At 44.0% G+C, this 19,111-nt stretch overlaps 5 protein-coding genes across 8 annotated transcripts; 3 read left to right on the forward strand and 2 right to left on the reverse strand.

The window, feature by feature from the left end:
* Positions 1-787: 787 nt before the first annotated feature.
* Positions 788-10,329, forward strand: LOC115763317 (acetylcholinesterase). Of its 3 annotated transcripts, none has more exons than XM_030705813.1 (8): positions 788-864; positions 4,689-4,858; positions 4,917-5,049; positions 5,342-5,770; positions 6,861-8,080; positions 8,674-8,985; positions 9,037-9,722; positions 9,783-10,329. In XM_030705813.1, the coding sequence occupies exons 2-7, from the start codon at positions 4,695-4,697 to the stop codon at positions 9,626-9,628; spliced, it is 2,850 nt and encodes a 949-aa protein (XP_030561673.1). In that variant the 5' UTR covers positions 788-864; positions 4,689-4,694; the 3' UTR covers positions 9,629-9,722; positions 9,783-10,329. The 3 variants fall into 3 exon arrangements, with proteins under 3 accessions (XP_030561673.1, XP_030561674.1, XP_030561675.1); XM_030705815.1 differs by lacking the exon at positions 788-864 and having other exon boundaries at positions 4,695-4,858; positions 9,783-9,905; positions 9,991-10,329; XM_030705814.1 differs by lacking the exon at positions 788-864 and having other exon boundaries at positions 4,569-4,858.
* On the reverse strand, positions 9,828-14,221 carry LOC115763316 (exosome RNA helicase MTR4). The gene is made up of 2 exons (XM_030705812.1): positions 13,011-14,221; positions 9,828-12,950 (listed from the first exon to the last, which is right to left on the reverse strand). Exons 1-2 carry the CDS (start codon positions 14,146-14,148, stop codon positions 10,879-10,881), a joined length of 3,210 nt encoding a protein of 1,069 aa, XP_030561672.1. The 5' UTR covers positions 14,149-14,221; the 3' UTR covers positions 9,828-10,878.
* A 720-nt stretch (positions 14,222-14,941) lies between these two features.
* LOC115763378 (E3 ubiquitin-protein ligase Hakai) lies at positions 14,942-16,706 on the forward strand. 2 transcript variants are annotated; one of them, XM_030705914.1, is made up of 3 exons: positions 14,947-15,518; positions 15,574-16,061; positions 16,118-16,706. In XM_030705914.1, exons 1-3 carry the CDS (start codon positions 15,149-15,151, stop codon positions 16,628-16,630), a joined length of 1,371 nt encoding a protein of 456 aa, XP_030561774.1. In that variant the 5' UTR covers positions 14,947-15,148; the 3' UTR covers positions 16,631-16,706. The 2 variants fall into 2 exon arrangements, with proteins under 2 accessions (XP_030561775.1, XP_030561774.1); XM_030705915.1 differs by having other exon boundaries at positions 14,942-15,518; positions 15,574-16,193.
* Positions 16,707-16,883: 177 nt separating this feature from the next.
* LOC115763377 (probable phosphomevalonate kinase) lies at positions 16,884-17,766 on the forward strand. The gene is made up of 2 exons (XM_030705912.1): positions 16,884-17,159; positions 17,213-17,766. The coding sequence occupies exons 1-2, from the start codon at positions 17,086-17,088 to the stop codon at positions 17,697-17,699; spliced, it is 561 nt and encodes a 186-aa protein (XP_030561772.1). The 5' UTR covers positions 16,884-17,085; the 3' UTR covers positions 17,700-17,766.
* On the reverse strand, positions 17,767-19,111 carry LOC115763375. Its single transcript, XM_030705909.1, has 2 exons — positions 18,861-19,111; positions 17,767-18,809 (listed from the first exon to the last, which is right to left on the reverse strand). Exons 1-2 carry the CDS (start codon positions 19,041-19,043, stop codon positions 17,853-17,855), a joined length of 1,140 nt encoding a protein of 379 aa, XP_030561769.1. The 5' UTR covers positions 19,044-19,111; the 3' UTR covers positions 17,767-17,852.

Raw genomic sequence — 19,111 nt, forward strand, 5'->3', positions numbered from 1 at the left:
TGCAATTGCTGCGTCATTTACTCTGAACAGCAGCGTCCCAATCTCCAACGTTTTTAAGCTTAAGTTTGGAGATCTTTATTAGGCTGCCGTTCTTAATTGGAGACTTCTTGAACTCCGTCAAAGTGGGGTCATAGGTTAGGTTAATATGCTTCAAAATCAAGTCAAGGGCTTCAAATGTGTTTTTGTTTTTGAAAATTAAAAATACGTTTTACAAAGTTTCGGGCGAGCATATTTCAAATCCATATTTCAGGAATCAATAGACAGTCTGGTTGATAAACTACACATATGAAGTGAAGCTAAATTTAAGTTACACAAACAAAATATCAATGATTTTAAATTGAGAACCTAGCATACTTCTAGATCTTAAAATAATAGAGGTTCGAATTCTTTACCTACCTGTAATATATCAAGATGAAACTGGCGTTCTTATTAGAAAGTTTGCGCCATTAATATTCAATTGCTAGAATAAATAAATTAATTTGTTATTGGAAAGCTTTCGGTATCAATCAAAATTTGGTAACAAACCAAAAAACACATGAATAATTTTAAAATTGCCAAGATGCATTTGGTCTTGTATGAATCTCTGTTATATCAATCGACTCTACCTTGGACAGATCTTTGTGGCTCTCTTTTCTCTCCGCGTTACCGTTTCTCTACAACTCTCTCTGTCTCTCCCGTTCTCTATCTGCTTCTTGCACCCACACTCGCTTACCGAGAGTGGCAGGTTAGTGGAGAATGCTAGAGCCACTTGCCGCTTTAGTTTGATTGTAACGTTCGTGAGCGTCGGTTGTGCAAGCTAAAAGCTGCGCGCGTCTCGTACAAAATTCACTCAGCTCTCTGAGTTAAAGCAACTGTTGGTAACACGTAAGCCTCTTTACATGTGTGTGTGTGTGAGTGTGCTGTGCACATGTGTGTGTGTGTGTGTGTTAACAAAGCCAAAAACCACCTTCAGTGTACTGCGTGTGCGTGCAACTGCATTGGTATTGTGCGTATGCATGTATTAGTGTACCCCTAGTTACTGCTGCTCCGGGCCCGACTCGCATTTTGACGTTTGACTGGCTCTGGTTCTCTACCTGAGCCCTGGCTTACAACTAAAAACGGTCATTTCATTACGTTTACGTTTTTCTTCGCCGTTTTCGTAAACCGTGTTTGTTTTATTTCGGGGCGTTGGCGCGTACACAAAGAAAGTTAATAATTTTGTGGCTCGCAGCTGAAAAATTAATCATTAACAAACGTATAAAGCCAATTGAGTGCAAATGTTGTTGGGACACACAGAGAAGGGCTAAGATTAGATAAAGCGCAAAGGCAAAAATAAAAAACAACAACAACTAGTGCGGCGGCGACGTCATCATTTGGAGCATAACTGTAAAATAAGTGAGATTAAGAAGAAGCAGCAACAACAATATTACTGCCGCCGCGCAGTGGGCCAACACTAACACATGCACGTATATGGACGCAACACACACACACACATGAAACACTCACACACAACAACGGCACCTGCAAACGCTTCACTTTCAACATTATCGTTGCGTTTTATTTTTTTCTGTTTGCTTTGCGATTGCGAAAATAAAAACTAACAGCAGTAAATGTGATTCACTAAAAACAAAAAAGAAACAACACAAAAACGTGTAATTTGATATAAAAGTTCCCGCAAGCATTTATTTTCTTTCGTTTTTGGCAAATCATTTGCGAAAGGGTGACAGCACTCCACATTTTGTGCAGGCGTTTGCATTTCCGCACTTTTAAGAACAAGCCGTAACCAGCAGCAAGATACTAGAAGAAGAAGAAGACAACGCAACACGGCGAGGTTAACGCCGTAACCCGAGTCGACAGCGTCGGCAGGTTAATGCACTTTTCATTTAACATGCAACAACAACAACAACAACAACAACAACTTGTGTATGTGTCTGTGTGAGTCCTTGTGCCAGTTTTCGTGATGTTGAATGTTGACGTCGTTTGAAACTTTGCAATAACATTTCCAAAGTGAAGCTCACATTTTGTTGTTGCTGCTTCTGATACGATAATGGGAGCACATGTTGGTGAAGTACATTTCAGACATTTTTCTGAATGTTACATTTTTGTCATTTGTCATTATTAGTTGATAGTTTACGTTTCTCGAAATGTTGGCATTGAATTAATGAAAGAAAAGTAGGTTTTTCGTTTTGACCCTTACAATCCATAAATGTTGTACAAATCGGGAGATCAATGATGTAGCACAAGGCATGGTACTTTTCTCTAAATCTTACTTAATTTTCGACATTTGCTTCTTTATTATTGGATCTGCATATACATATCGCTCATATGTACATATATTAGAAATGGGCTCTAGGATCTGTCGAAATACTGTCACATTACATTACGTAAAATAGATGAAGGTGCCATATCCATCTACTAAAACGTAACATAGTCTAAAGCTTTCTCCATTTTTAATTTATTAATATAAATTCTGGAGGAATTCGATTTTTAACTAAAATTTGTATCGCTGTAAGAAAAAGCCAAACTGCAAACCTATAACAATTGAGACACAAACTCACATAAAAAGTAAATATATCTAATTTATATTACACGAGTACACACATTCCAAATATGCTGTTCTTAGCTCTTCTTAGAAGATATCGAACAATAAATTAGTTATAGATGAGAGAATTATTATGAGCTTCTGGTCCTTTGAACGAAGATCGAAGTGTTCATACAGGCAAATCGGCGGAGCTTGTCGTCCTCCTCAAGAATATACTTATATTCCATATATGGCCGGAATGGCCTTCAGTCTCTTCGGGTTTCAATATATATATACACTAGTGTATATTCCCCGGCTTTGTCTGCGCCTCAAATTTAAAATGTTAAATTTGTACGTATTTATGCATGTCTCAAGATAAACTTAAAATTGGCATTTGAAAATGAGTTCGAAGTCCATCAAATTAAGAAATATGCATATTGAAGGCCAAGAATTTTCATCCATTCAACATTTGACCTTGTTTTTGCGAAAAGTTTCAAACACGTCTCAAGTAAATGTCCACAAAAATCTTTAAAAATGACTTAGTAGTCTTTCATAAAAGCGCCATGTTCAACTTTTAAAATCGCTCAAAGTTTTTATGGTTGGCCGATCGGACGAATCTTAAAATTTCGCCATAAAAGGAAGAGGAGTGAATATTGCAAAAAGTATGATTTCTCCCAAATGAACTTGAGCAAAAATCGCCAAAAAAAAATTAATTGTAGATCGATCCCATGGATTGCAACCACCTTATTTCACGGTTTTTCCACACTTGTGGGTGAAATTTTCTAAAAACCATGTGATAAACATAAAGTTACTCTAGTAAAATGTTTAGGTTCCGAGCTTTTATGGATAAACATACATATGTTTCAATTTATATTTGAGTAAAAGTTACTTATCAAGCTAAATTTAAACTATTTTAAGTGTGAACATATAGAATAGCACCTTGTTGCTGCAGCTCTAGATCCTGTAAATAAATCATTTTTATCCCGTTTTTCAATTAGCTAATTAATTAATTAGCTTCTACAAGAAACGGAGATAATCGCTGTTGACCTCATTCCAACAACTCTTAACAGTTGGTTAAATTTAAATTAAAATGAATTTAAAATAACACACAATGTGCATTTAATGCTGTAACTTATTTTTAGCGTATCTTTTTCATTAAAATGTGGCCGCATAAACTGGTTTCTATGTGTCTTGGTCTCTTGCTTCTAACGCATGCCTCACACTTGGCCATAACACATACAAATGATACAAACAATTTTGTACAAGTATGAGTATCTATGGAAATATGTGCGAGTAACAGAGCTAACGTAATTTAAAAACCAGTTCGGTCACTCTTACTCAGCTCTCAGATAGTTTGATCTGATCTAAACAAAAGAAAAAAGTGATAATTAAATCATAATTAAATTATTGTTGTAAAGTTTCTTCAAGAAGTCCTTATTGTATCAAAGAATCTATCCAAGTAGATTTGGGTATGATTGAATTAAAAATGTCTATTTTAAACATAACTATTTCTGTATATAAAACTGTTTTTCCTGACTGACTGACTGATTGATTGATTGATTGGAGATCAACGCAGAGGCAAAACCGTAAGAGATTGGAAACTGAGGTGTACCTAGATTTTGGTATACTCTACCCGCATGTGCGGAAAGCGGGTTGTTTAGCAGCCAATCGACCTTAAACTCATTTTTAAAGGTTTTTGTTCAAAATCATTTGTGAGGAATGTTACATACGAAATAGGCGTCACAGATTTGGATACAAACTTCCGCTGTGTTCCATCCGCAACTAGAGTAAATTAGCTAAAAATTTGCTTCCTTTTATCCTTAAGGTATATATATTCTTGATCAGCATCAATAGCTGAGTCGATCCGTCCTTGTCCGTCTATCCGTCCGTATATAAGAACGCAAGGATCTCAGAACCTTTAAAAGCTAGAGATATATTTTTAATATGGTTCTTCCTAGTGCCCCCGCTGTACGAGTTTCTTTTTAATAATCGATAACTTTTTTTTAGCAAATCTTTCACATTTTTAAAGCTAGCGTCACCAAGCTTGACATGCTTAACATGTTTTATTTAAATAAATTTTTGTAAATTTATTATTATGCTCTTGGTGTTGATAGAAAAGGGTTCAGGGTATTTGCTAGTCGGAAACTCCCGACTAAAGTCTCACACTTGTTTTTATCGACTCTTGTAGATTAAAATGGCACAGAAATTCAAGTATCGCGACAAATTGAAATGTTTACTGGCCATGCTTATGGCACTTATGGTGCCGCAGTCCATCGATGCACAAACTCGGGATCCGCGCTTTTATTCACGTGTCGGTGTAGACTATCAATGGCCCAATCCCGGCGATCCGGACTACAGGTGAGCAAAACGAAAGTGCGCCAGCAAATAAATAAATAAATAAAACCTTGACTCTTAGAACATACACGTTCAACGATCGACGCTACGGACACTATCAACCGAATGGCTATGGCGCCAATTATCCGGGCAGGAATCCGCCCGGCCAGTATCCACAGGGTATGCCCAACGAGGATCGCTTTCGCTTCGATCCGGTGAGTGAGAATGGCCGATCAATCAATTGACGCCAGTCCTAATCAATTAAGTTCATGACACTAGAGTTGAACCCCACAGCTGCCTAAGAAATTAAGAACGCACCATTTATGAACAATGAGCAGCCATTGAGCGGAGCTCTGAGTGATTCGCACTCGTCTCCGTAATATCGAGGCAATAATCTTAATTAGGTTTTCATGGCGGCGACTGCGACATAATCAATTACACATGTTTCCCAACCGCTCGCAATAACCAAATGCATTATCCATAATCTTTATCCAAACTCAATTACAGAACGATCCCAATGCTCGGACGCAGTTTCCGGGCGTCTTGGCCGGCTGGCGTGAGGATTTGCAGGGCAAACAGCGACGCGATTCGCTGACATTGGAACGTGATGTATTCGTCACAACCAACTATGGACAAGTGCAGGGCTTCAAGGTCTATATGTACGACAATCCCGATCCCAAATCATTCTACAGACCCTATCACTCCACCGTGGACCGTGTAATGGGCGAGTGTTCCGTATTCCTGGGCATTCCCTACGCCCTGCCGCCCACATTTGAGGGACGCTTCAAGCCGCCGCGCCTGCACCGTGGCTGGCAGCTGCTCCAGGCCGTGGACTTCGGCCCAGCATGTCCACAGCCGGTGCGCTACACAGGTGCCACCAAAGGTGTTATGGACATGGACGAAGATTGCCTCTATCTGAACGTATATTCGCCGAAGGTTAGTTCCCAAATATTTTATAACATTTTTCTGCAAACTACTATTAGATGGAATATTTTTGTATACCCTTTGTAGAGGGTAACATATTATATATATTTTTTAATAGAATGTGTAGATCAGACAGGATATAGACAGGCGAATTGATATAGCCTGCCTCTCTGTCTGTCTATTTCTATTTCCATGCAAATTAGCCTAAAGACATTGTCTTAAAACTTTGTATAGGTCCGTCTGTCTTTTGAAGGCAGTACATATATCGGAGCCAGCCGGGTCGGCCTATTATATCTTATCGAAATTCTATTAACATCAGAGCACTTTATCAAATATCTGCTAAAAAAAAAACGATCGGTTGAAAAGTAGTTTCTTGTAAGAACAAGATTTTTGTTTTTTAAGATATCTCGACCAACTTTGCCATATGTTAGTTTCCCAAGCATAGGGAAACAATATTTGTCTACTATATCATAAAGCTACCAAGGGAACAATCGGTCGAAAACTAAGTTCTTCTATGAACAACTTTTCTTGTTATCAAGAGATGTTGACCAAAAACCTGTCGCTTCCTAGTTAAACTACGAAGTAAAAGCCAAATCTTATTAAGATCGCAACACAACAAATAGGTTGAATATTAAAAAAAATTTTAACAAAGAAACAGTTTTAAGATGTTTTCCTCAAGTTCCGCATTTTCGTTTTTTAACATGTCCGAACTATAACCTTATATATAAGACTCGCAAATATTTTCGCCAACATTTTTTATATACCCCCCCGATTGTTAATCTTTAGTACTGATCGATAGTACTGATCCTTACAAGTCCGAAAATTTACATCATTCCATAATTGGACAATATTTGGCTGAGACACTCCAAAAAGGCATCAAAAAAGGATTTGACCGAAACGTTTTTTATTGAAAACTTTTATATAACCCCCCGATTAAATCATTAGCTATTTGATTGTGGAGTTCCGTACGAATTCAAAAAGACTATTTAAAATCTGACGCTTTTTACCCAAGATAGCAAATTGACCGAATCGTAATATAATTTAATATATGTAAAAAGATTGATCTATATAAACTTTTTATCCTTCATATTATCTGTTGCAGACTGGTGCTGGCGTCGCCCAAAAATATCCGGTTATGGTTTATATACACGGCGGCGAGTTCGTGCACGGCGCTTCCAATCTGTTTCCGGGCCATGTGTTGGCTTCATTTTATGATGTGGTCGTGGTGACCCTGAACTACCGCCTGGGCGCTTTGGGTTTTCTTTCCACGGGCGATGAGAATTCGCCGGGCAACTATGGCATCTTGGATCAGTCAATGGCACTGAAATGGGTGTACGATAACATTGAGTTTTTTAATGGGGACCGCGACTCGATTACATTGTTTGGACCTGGAGCTGGTGGCGCCTCCGCCGGGCTTTTGATGGTGGCACCACAAACGCGGAACATAGTGAAGCGCGTGATTGCACAGTCGGGCTCGGCGTTGGCTGATTGGGCACTCATCCAGGATAAGTACCGGGCGCAGAACACGAGCCGTGTGCTGGGCCAAGTGCTGGGCTGCTCAATAGATTCGTCCTGGAAGCTAGTCAACTGTCTGCGCACTGGACGCAGCTTCTACGAGCTGGGCAATGCGGAGTTCCCGCCCCAGGTCGGCAGTTTCCCCTGGGGTCCGGTGCTGGATCACAATTTCACGCTGCCCGGCGACGACTGGTACGAGGGCTGGCGGGAGAAGGACTGGCGCTTTCTCACCCAAACACCCGAAACCTTGATACGCAGTGGACGATTCAATCGCAACATACAGTACATGACGGGCGTAACCACACAGGAAGCGGCCTTCTTTGTGGCACAAAATGAATCTCTGGCGCCATATTTTGAGCTGGACAATCGCTTCTTCGAGCAGAAGGTGCGCGAGCATGTCTTCCGCTATAACTACACCCTGAATCCGAATGGTGTCTACGAGGCCATTAAGTACATGTACACCTACTGGCCGGATCCCAACAACAACACCATCATACGCGATCAGTACATCAACATGCTGAGCGATCTCTACTATCGTGCGCCCGTTGACCAAATGGTCAAGTTGCTGCTCGAGCAGAAGATTCCCGTCTATATGTATGTGCTGAACACCACTGTCGAGGCACTGAATCTGCCGCAATGGCGCAAATACCCACATGACACGGAGCACTACTTTCTGACCGGTGCCCCCTTCATGGACACTGAGTTCTTTCCTAAGAAGGAACACCTGCAGCGCAACATGTGGACGGACAACGATCGCAATATGAGCCACTTTTTCATGCAGACTTATTCAAACTTTGCCAGATACGGGTAAGTGAAGAGAATCAGTAAATCTATTGATTGACTGACTGATTGACTGACTGACTGACTGATTGACTAACTGATTAACTGACTGATTAACTGATTGATTAACTTATTGACTGACTTACTAATTAAATGACTGACTGATTGACTGACCGGCTGACTAACTGAATGACTGAATGACTGATTGGCTGACTGACTGACTAACTAGCTGGCTGATTGACTGACTGACTGACTGATTGACTGACTGACTGATTAACTGACTGACTGATTGACTGACGGACTGACCGGCTGACTAACTGAATGACTGATCGACTGATTGACTGACTGATTAACTAGCTGGCTGATTGACTGACTGACTGATTGACTGACTGACTGATTGACTGACTGACTGACTGATTGACTGACTCACTGACTTGACTGAATGACTGATTGACTGACTGATTGACTGACGGACTGACCGGCTGACTAACTGAATGACTGATCGACTGATTGACTGATTGAAAAGTCCCTTTAGCCTTACTTTAGAGAGTTCCCAAAGTAATAGAGGCAAACACTTGGTAACTGATGTCTTACTAATCCTTCTCAAACTTGCCGTGTAGCAACCCAACGCCACAACAGGTGCTGGGTATGCACTTTCAGCGCGCATATCAAGGGGAGATTCGTTACCTGAACATTAACACCACCTACAACTCCTCGATCCTGCTCAATTATCGACAAACGGAGTGCGCATTCTGGACACAGTATTTGCCGACGGTTATTGGAGTCTTGGTGCCGACCTATCCGCCCACCACGGAGTATTGGTGGGAACCGAAGGAGCCATTGCAGATTGCCTTCTGGAGCATGTCGGTTGCCTGTTTCTTCCTGATCGTCCTGGTCGTCATCTGCTGCATTATGTGGCGCAATGCCAAGCGGTAAGTTGGGTAGTTCTCTTGAAGGAAAACTCTGACACTTGCAATTCACAGACAATCGGATCGCTTCTATGACGAAGATGTCTTCATTAATGGTGAGGGCATGGAGCCAGAGCCGGATGCACGTGGCGTGGACAATGCCCACATGGTAACCAATCATCATGCGCTGCGCTCGCGGGACAACATATACGAGTACAGAGATTCGCCATCGACCAAAACGCTGGCCAGCAAGGCTCAGACGGATACCACCTCGTTGCGTTCGCCAAGCTCCCTGGCCATGACCCAAAAGTCCGGCAGCCAGGCTTCACTTAAGTCGGGCATTTCGCTCAAGGAGACGAATGGCAGTCTGGTTAAGTCGGAGCGCGCAGCCACCCCGCGCTCCCAGACAAATGGAACATCGGTCAAAGCGGCACCCATCGAGGAGAAGCGCCTGCTGCAGCCCCTCTCAAGCACGCCCGTGGCGCAGCTGCAGGCGGAACCAACGAAGCGGGTGGCAGCTACACCCAGCGTTGCCAGCAGCAGTCGGAGCACCACGCCCGTGCCCTCGGCGCGCACCACGACGACAACAGCCACGCTGACAGCACAGCCAGCGGTGCAGCCGCGTCGAACGCAGCTGGTCGAGGGCGTGCCCCAGACATCTGTTTAAGTAACCGCTCTCTAAGCGCGGGATGCGCTTAGAGAGAATCCACATAGCCCTTTCAATGAACAATCAACCAAATCTGACAAATTTCGACATTAGGGTAAGTTCACACCTTATTTCCATTTCGATCGAATGCATTTTAATGGCTGCCCGCCAACAGCTTTCTTTTAGTGGAGCACACCTGGAGAATTAATCGTATCTTAGATTGTAGCTTTTGTTTTATTCCTAGTTTTATATTATTTATACTTTATGACTACACAGATCTAAAAGATCTCTTGAGCCCGTAAGTGCAGCTATAATTATTTGTGTTTGTAATTTTAAATTTGACAATTGTGTTTTTTTTTTATTATTTTCCCATATTTTCTAAGTTCGATAACCCAACGAATACGAATCCATATCAATGACATTCCGTAGATTAGTTGTGGCCCTTTTGCCAGAGACCTCCCGTGAGGCGGGGCCTTGAAATGTACATACATATTTATATATATATACGACAACATTTAGACTAAGTTCATAATTGTAAGCTCTACATTTTCCTAATGCTGTCACCTGAGTAAGAGTCAAGGTATGTAATAGATACTGGTGAACCAATTTAAATGAATAAGCATTAGTCTAGGGGCAGCTTTAGTAGACGCCATCAAAATAAAATTATTTAATACAAATTGTACAATACTTACGCATAATAAAACTGAATCGCCCAAAACGAAGTTTCTTCAAGTTGTTGGATCATTTTTTACATGTTATTGTGTTGTCAATATACCCATAAATGTTCATATTATCAAAAAATGAAAGAACAAGTGCCTTGCTCTAAATGGATCTAGCTTAGTGATAAGTTTGTGTACTCATATTTTGTATTAGTGCTATAATTATATAAACTGGCAGTTATATATTTTATATGTATGTTTTATGTGTCGCATATATAGAAATCAACGACCATACAAATCAGTGTGAACCGTCCAATATTTTTTATGTTTTCATGTGAAGCGTGTTTATATTAAGTATGTACTATAATTAATTAGGAGCTATTGATTACATGTGCGAAAACATAGGAAATACATTTACATTTATAATCATTGTAGTGTATAATATTTGTGTGTATTTTTCCCATTTCATCCGTAAAATAAAATAGTTTATCTTTTGTGAAATGTCCTGCATGTGTTCTACGTCTTGTGTTCCATGAAAAATACATTTTAAAAAGAAAAACCATGTATTTTGCTTAATGCTAATAAGCTTTTCAAAATTGGGCGAAAACTAATCTACAGATACAGCGAAGCGGCAAAGACAATGTCGCGCTTAAGCAGACGAATGCCTTCGGAGAATTTGTTCTCCAGATCCGTGTTGCCAATCGTTTTGGATGCCTGGCACAGCTGACGCAGCAGCTCCTCCAAACGTCTCATGCAGCGAATGATGGAGCCTTCGAAGATATCGGTCATTTTGCAGACGCTTAGAAAACTGGAGCCCTTGCACCAGGCCAGCACGACGTCCATTAGGAAAGGCTTGAACTTGTCCACATAGTTGTCCTCATCCAAACTTAGTTTGCATTCGGTGGATACCTTGGCAATGCGCCGCGCCAGGCTCTGCAAAGAGCGCAACGGGCCGGACAGCTCTGTAGCGCTCTTGGGCGACTCACTGGACTTCTCGTCGCATACGAAACAGGAGAGCAATGCGACCGCCTGCGGGGCTGAGAGCTCGTTGAACACGCCGTTGAATATCATTTCGGTGATGAGCAACTCATCCGCGGAGCTTAGCTCACAGGCGACGCGGCCCTTAAACTCGATGACATCACCTGGCTTGCAGTAACCCATGCGCCGGAGTACACGCTTGCGATACTTAAGCTCGTCCATTTGCAGCAGGCTGCGGGCAGCCTTCAGCTCCGCCTTCAGACCATTGAGCTCGGATTGTAGCTTTAGCTTTTCGATATAGCGCTTGTGAACACGCTCCAGCTCTGGCGATTTGTGCAGCGGATGCTCCTCGAGCAACGTCTCGAACTGTGCAATTGTATCCACAATCTGGCGAAATTCCGGATCCTTGATATTCATATCGTCGATGGGATGAAGTACGGGTGGACCAAGTGGAAATCGTTTCTTAGCCTCCTGAATGGTCTTCAGCACGGCACGGCGATTGTCCGCAGTGCGCAGATCGTTGGGAAAATAAACGCGTATAGAACTGATTTGGGTGATAAGTGTATTGGCAACCGGAACGACCTCCATGCAGCCACGTTCATTGGGCTTACAGGGCTCGGTGTCGCCAGTTTTGGCTGCCTCCTCGCTGACATGCAGGAGCATATCAATGACAACTGCCGTTTCACTTTTCAATGGATTCTTGCGATTCTGTTCCTGCTTTTTGAAGTTCAATACAAGACCCCAGTCATACTCCTGCTTTCCGGCTGACACCTTGACCAGCCGGCCTGGCTGTAAAAAGGGCACCAGATATTGCGGCTTGGTCAGCCACTCGCGGAACTTATTCCCATTCAACTCGAGCTGTTCGCGGATGTGATGATAGGACGCAATGTTATGCTCATCCTTGACGGTCAGCTTTTCGAGCTGTTGTGTCTTCTCCTGCACTTGATCATGTAGACCGGGAAGTGCGGCCTGATTTTGGAACTGATAGAAACTCCGCTCCAGCATATACTCCGGGTTTATTTCCTCTACGCGCAGTAGATTCAGTACCATGTTGTAGGTCAAATGGAACGCCGAGTTTAGGGTATCTGCTTTGCCCTGCACTATTTCACGGCCCACCACAGGTGACACCTTCTCATCAATCATCAGTATAACAATACCCTTGTCGTCCAAGCCGCGACGCCCGGCACGTCCAGCCATTTGTATGTACTCGCCCGAGCTGATCCACCGAAAGTCCTTGCCATCAAATTTGCGTGGCGCTGTAAACAAGACTGTGCGCGCAGGCATGTTCAGGCCCATGGCAAAGGTCTCCGTGGCGAAGAGAGCCTTGATCAGACCCTCTCCAAAAAGAATCTCAATCGTTTCCTTTAGTATGGGCAGCAGTCCACCGTGATGTATGCCAATGCCACGTCGCAGCAATGGCAGCACATTTTCCACCTGTGGCAGTCTGCGATCCTCCTCTGAAAGAACGTCCATGGCGTTGTTGAAAACCTCATCGACCAGCTTCTTCTCATCGATTGTGTTAAAGTCCAGCTTGGCCATTTGCATGGCATAGACTTCGCAGTCCTTTTTACTGAACGAAAAAATGATGACGGGCGCAAAGTGACGCTCCATAATCATCTTGACAATCTTAAAGATGTTCGTCTGGCCTGAATTGTGACCCTTTACGCCGCCCTTGCGGCCCTTCTGGTCACCCTTGGCCGCCTCGCCTACAATGCAAAGGGATTAGCAATTAAATAAATAAAGTTATTTACATATGCGTATAATACCCGCATTGGCCAGCACCGCCATAGCTGTCGTAAAGTTGTCCTCCTTGAACTGACCCTTCTCGTCGACGATCAAATGAATGCCATCACCGCCGGCCGGAAAGATGTAATGCTGCAGCGGCGTTGGCCGGTAATCCGTGTAGACAACATGACAGGGCTGCTTGTGCAGATGGCATACCCACTCGGCAAACTGGCGAGCATTGGGTATGGTGGCCGAGAGGAAGACATAGCGCACATTGTCCGGCAACAGGATGAGCGTCTCTTCCCACACCACGCCGCGCTCCTTGTCACGCATGTAGTGAATCTCATCGAATACAACCCAGCCGACCTCGCGCATAATCTCGCTGCCACGGTACAGCATGTTACGCAGAATTTCTGTTGTCATGATGAGGCAGGAGGCCGATGGATTGATGGTAACATCGCCAGTAACCAGACCAACATCCTGGAATTCATCTGTGAATTCGCGAAACTTTTGATTGGACAGCGCCTTAATGGGCGTCGTATAAATAACACGTTGCTTGGCCGCCAGAGACTTGGCTATCGCATATTCCGCCACAACAGTCTTTCCGGCGGAGGTGTGCGCCGATACTAGCACGCTCTGTGAGTTGTCTATGCACAATATGGCCTGTTTCTGGAATGGATCCAGCACGAATGGATATTCCTTGGCGGGAACGCCCGCAAATGGCTGCAGTGGTATGTACTCCTGGTCGGGATGGGCGGCCACCTCGTGTGTGCAGGATTCTGGCGACACCAGCTGGTGTGTGACAATGCGCACCCGCAGCGCCTCCAAAGCACAATCGTCCAGTTCCTTAACTTCGTCATCTTTTTCATTTTTAACGAAACCTTCTGTTTCATCGTCAACAATATTTGATGTCTCCTGGTTTATGTCGCTGCTGTTTTCGGTTTTTCCCTCATTAACACGTTGTCGCTTTGCATGCTCTTCCTCCCCTCCATCCGCCGTCGGCTCCTCGGTGGTAAGATCTACAGTATTTGCATCACGTTTGTTGGCCTTCCGGGCGCTTTCCGGGCTTTTTGTTTCAGACGCGCTTGGGTTTGCTTTCCTTGTGGGATAGGGTACCGGCAATTGCAGACTTTCGGGCGGCACCTCATTGAAGCAATCGAATAGCTCGTCTATGTCCATTACGTTTTTAAGGCGTCTTGGCTTTGTTTCTGCGTTTTATTCAGACCGCGTTGAAAAAAAACATGTGTTTTGACGAATTTTACAGTTGTCTGTTAACGTAACATAACGCTATAATGTTATTAACAGCAAGCAGTATCTGGAATATTTTAATATTTTACGTTTCAAATCAGTGTAATATACTGTAATTAACGGTTTATGAATTCAAATATGACTTAATTTGCGAATATTTAGCAACATTTTTAATTTAAACAATGCTCTATAAGAGTTCAAGAATAATTAATTTACATAGCATTAACGTTTAGCAGAAACATTTCAGAGCATGATTTGTTAAGTGAACAAGTTCACTGAACCACAAGATAACATAGTTCTTAATTTTACTTAACATTTACATTTTTTTTTCATATATTTCTTTTTCTCATTATTATTATTGATATTGCATGAAAATTATTATCAATTATTTTTAAAGGCACAGATTACTTTACCGACGCCTTTATGAGATGTTTATGCTGATGCAACTGTTGCGAAAAAATAAAAATGTAAAATGGACAGAAGTAGGTTGGAAATTTTTGCGCATGTTTTATAACAATGAATATTATTTGAATTCTTATAACGGCGATCCATGTAGATATTAAGCAGTTTCTTGCAACCATCCCCTTTATGAAGAGAGTTCGATTGATTATTGGAATTTCAACTAAGTACTTAATCAGTTTACTGATATATTTTGTGGATTTCAGATCTGTCAATATTTTAAACTTTATTTTTATGCCCTTTGTAATTAACAAAAAAGTATATGAGCTTCGATAAAAAGAATTTATATGCATGCAAAATAACGGATAGATTTTTGGTTATCGATATATAAATGCAGCCCTACAAAGTTTGTCGCTGTTTTATCGAAAATGCACAAAGAAGAATAATCGGCCAATCGTCGAAAGACCAGCAACAGCGGCAGCAGCAAAGAAAATAAATATCTGAAATAATTTAATATTTGTATAAGTTTAAAATGGACAATGATGAAGTAAAACGCGGTCGGGGCCGTGGTCGTGGTTCACGTGCACGTGGCCGAGGACGTGGTCGTGGACGGGGCCGCGGTAAGAAAGTTGATGAGACTGGCAGTGCGCTGGACATATACGAAAGTGGAGTTGGCGTTGCAAATGCCGTGGCGTCAAGCACCGGGGCAGTGGAGGACAGTCCAACCAGCATGGAACATGTAGAAGATGCTGTTATGCAAGATTTGGACAAAGAAAACGAAATAGAGGCAGCAACAGTAGCCGAGGAGCAAGCAACTCCCATTGAGGACAGGACGCCGCCACAATCACTGCCGCCGCCTCAGCAGCAGCAGCAAGTAGCACCACAGGTGCTGCCACAAACAAGTAAGATTTTATATTTGTTGATTAACTGGAAATGCATTAGTTTACGTTTTTATAGTTGATATGGAAGCAGATATATCACAGCTGGAGGCGCCTACGTTTACGACATTGTCGCGGGGCCCACCGGAGCCAATGCTGCGCCTAAAGTGGAACCACAAAGTAAGCCTCATTGGCGAGAAGGTGCTTAACCCGATGATACATTGCTGCGACCAGTGCGACAAGCCAATACTCGTCTATGGCCGCATGATACCCTGCAAGCATGTGTTCTGCCTAAAATGCGCCCGGGCCGAGCCCATCAAGAGCTGTCCGCGCTGCAATGATAAGGTCCTGCGCGTGGAGCAATCTGGCTTGGGCACTGTGTTTATGTGCACGCACGGTGGCAGTCGGTACGGCAGCACCGGGTGTCGCCGCACGTATTTATCACAACGCGATCTGCAGGCGCACATCAATCACAGGCACGTGGCACAGCCGCCGCTGACTACATCCTCGGGCGTTGAGCCAAAGCTGACGGAAATGAGCGGCCTGGAGTTGCATAAGCAGCGCAAGGCGAGTAGTTGCTATGGCTCCTAACTATGCTCTCTGTCTAATGCTTGCCCTTGCAGCTATCCGAACCCTCTGCCACCTCCTCCGCTGCTGCTGTCCTTATGCAGCAACGCTCAACGGCGCGCGGTTCGGTCGGCAGCATTGGCTCAATACCTCCACCGGGATCGTCTGACCGAACCGCCGTCCACACACACTCGACACTAACGCAGGCCAATTTAGCGCGCATCAACAATGCGAACGCCCAGGACTGTCATCAGGGCAAAGCCTCACTGCATCAGACCCTTAAGAAGGGCACACATCAGTCCGAGTCCGTGGCAGATGCTTCATACTACAGCAGCGTGTTAGCCACATTTGGCAGTGCTGGAGGCACACCGGGCGCTACTCCCGGCAGCACGGTAGTTGGCTCAAATTGTGCAGCGAGCGGTGGCAGTGCATCTGGTGTCGGAACAGCTGCAGGAACAGGCAGCAACATGAATATAGGCAATTCCGCCCAGCTGACAAGCGGCTACGAGATCGGCAATACGGCGAGCAGCACAAGCAGCAACTGGCAGCAAGCGCAATACTATAGATAAAATAAAATGGACAGAATCTACACTTTTGCATGAAATTAATATTTAATTTAGTACAAATAAACAGTTGTATATGGAACCCAAATTGTATAGTTTGTGTTATGCCGATTATGGATTTTCGAAAGTGTGCATTAATTCAATCGATTTTTTGTTCGATTTCCGCTTCACTTTTAACAGCGTACTGGACTTGGGCGCAGCTTTCAAACTGGTCCGCTGCCAATTATCGTTATCGAAAGATTGTGGCGTAACGATAAGTTTCGTCGTCAGCTGCAGCAGCCAAAAAGCAATTGTAAACAATTTAAATTGAATCAGCCCGAGATCAAAATTAACATAAGTACAATGGAATAAACAACTCATAATGACTTTGGCCCTAAGTCACAGGCAAATAAGCAGCCAGCTCTGTGGTGCACCAAGTGATTTGTGAGCGCAGCGAAAAGAGAAAGTTGTTAATTGAGATTATGCAAAAAATAATACTTATTAGTGGAAAACGCAAATGCGGCAAGGATTTCATTTCAGAAAGGCTACAAAAACGGTGAGTATTGACAAAGAATGCGTGAAGTTGAAGGATTTATAACACTTAAACAGGTTAGCCGACCGGGCCCTGATCGTACGCATCTCAGAGCCCATCAAGCGGGAATGGGCCCGCAAGCTGCAGCTGGATATTAACGCCATGCTCAGTGATGGGCCTTACAAGGAGCAATATAGACGCGACATGATCATTTGGAGTGATGAGGTGCGCAGGCGCGACTACGGCTTCTTCTGCCGTGCGGCCATGCAGCAAGCGGCTTTGCAAAATGTAGACTACGTCATTGTCAGCGATATCCGCCGTAAGAACGACATACGCTGGTTTCGCGAGACCTACGGCCCCGATATGGTGGAGACGCTGCGGCTGACTTCGCTACCGGAAACGCGTAAGGCGAGGGGCTGGAAGTTTACCGCCGGCGTCGACGATGAACCCTCCGAATGTGATTTGGATGACAGCGCCTTTGACTTTGTGCTGGCAAACGACAGGGACGAGGAGAGCGGAGAGCATATAATCGATCAACTGTTGGCTATGCTCAAGCTTAGCTAATTCTGTGGCCTTAACATTGCAAGAATATTTTTTATAGCAAATCTTTTATAATATATATTTTTATGCACTTATAACTGTAATTGATTGGTGGGCTGTGTAAATGATAATGAAGGCAATTAATTTACTAAAGATGATTAGTAAAGATGATTAACACTAGCCCTCGTAGTTGCCCGACATGAGCAGGCGTAGACTGGGCACATTGAGCCGCTCGCTGGGATTGAGCTGATCATCGAAGCTTTGCAGCGGCAGCTGCAGCTGCGGCTTGCGTAGATCCTTCTCCACTGAACGTGAACGCAAATGGATGCGGTTCTTGTTGACACAGCTCAGGGGCGTGCGTTGTGTGCGCTGTGCCGAATCGGGCGTACTCTTCGGTGTGCTCGTCAGGCCCTCAGGCGCATCCACATAAATCTTCGGCTTGCTGGCACGAGCCGGCTTGCGTGGCGCAACGCGTCGCTTGTTGCCCAAACGCACACGTTCCAAATGTTTGTTGGCCGGGGGGCGAGGCTGTAGTTGGGGCTCTTCCTGTGTCTGTTCCTGTGGCTGCGGTTCATCTAGCGTCATCTCTGCAGAGGCACTCACAAACGAGGCCATGCTGCTCTCATTGCTGAGATTAAGCGTCAGCGTTTCTAGGATCTCCTCAAGCATTTGCGTATCGCGCGCCTCAGTCTCATCATCGTCGCAGAAAATAATGGGCGTGCGCTCAACACCAACGCTGGGCGAGCGCGGATCGTGGCTTGGCAAAGGCGGCGTTTGCTGCAGCATCATTTCGCAGGGCATTGTCTCCTCTTCATCGTACGGCAGCGACACTATCTCCACTGAGCTGTTATTGTGACTCAGATTCGGTTGCTCAGCAGCGGGCACAACTGGAGCAGGGGCTGGCGCCCGCGTCTCCACAAACAGATCGGAAAAGGTGTCATCCATGTTGAGCGTGCGATCAATAGCCGCATCGAGCATAAGAGGCGTGCGATTCAGCTGTGGCGAGCGTGGATCATTCAACGAAAAGCCTTTAAGCAAGCGCTTGCGCAGCTGCGTAAAAGTATTTTCGCTGCCAACGCCAGAAGACGCCATCTGGGGGAGTATCTGACTTACGGGTGGCTGAGTCGGCAATATCTACAGCAAAGCCCGATTAATTAGATATAATATTATATCTAGTTAACTTACATTCAGCGGCGTACGGCAGATGTTTGGTGAGCGTGGATCGAGCAGCGAATTGTTGTCACGGCAAGGAGAAGTCGACATCTTGATTGATTGTTGCGGAACAGCAGCACCTGCAATGCGCAATCTGTTTAGTGTTGGTGTGTCGGGCAAGTAGCTGCCCTCCATTTTAGTAGCTTTTGTGCCCATAGCAAGTTGATTTAATTGTCTGTTCAATTTTAAGTATTAAGTAATGCGTTGCTGTGTTTGAAATGAAA

Source organism: Drosophila novamexicana, unplaced genomic scaffold, assembly GCF_003285875.2.
Source record: "Drosophila novamexicana strain 15010-1031.04,08,12 unplaced genomic scaffold, DnovRS2.1 tig00000739-arrow-arrow-pilon, whole genome shotgun sequence".
Lineage (NCBI taxonomy): Eukaryota > Metazoa > Arthropoda > Insecta > Diptera > Drosophilidae > Drosophila > Drosophila novamexicana.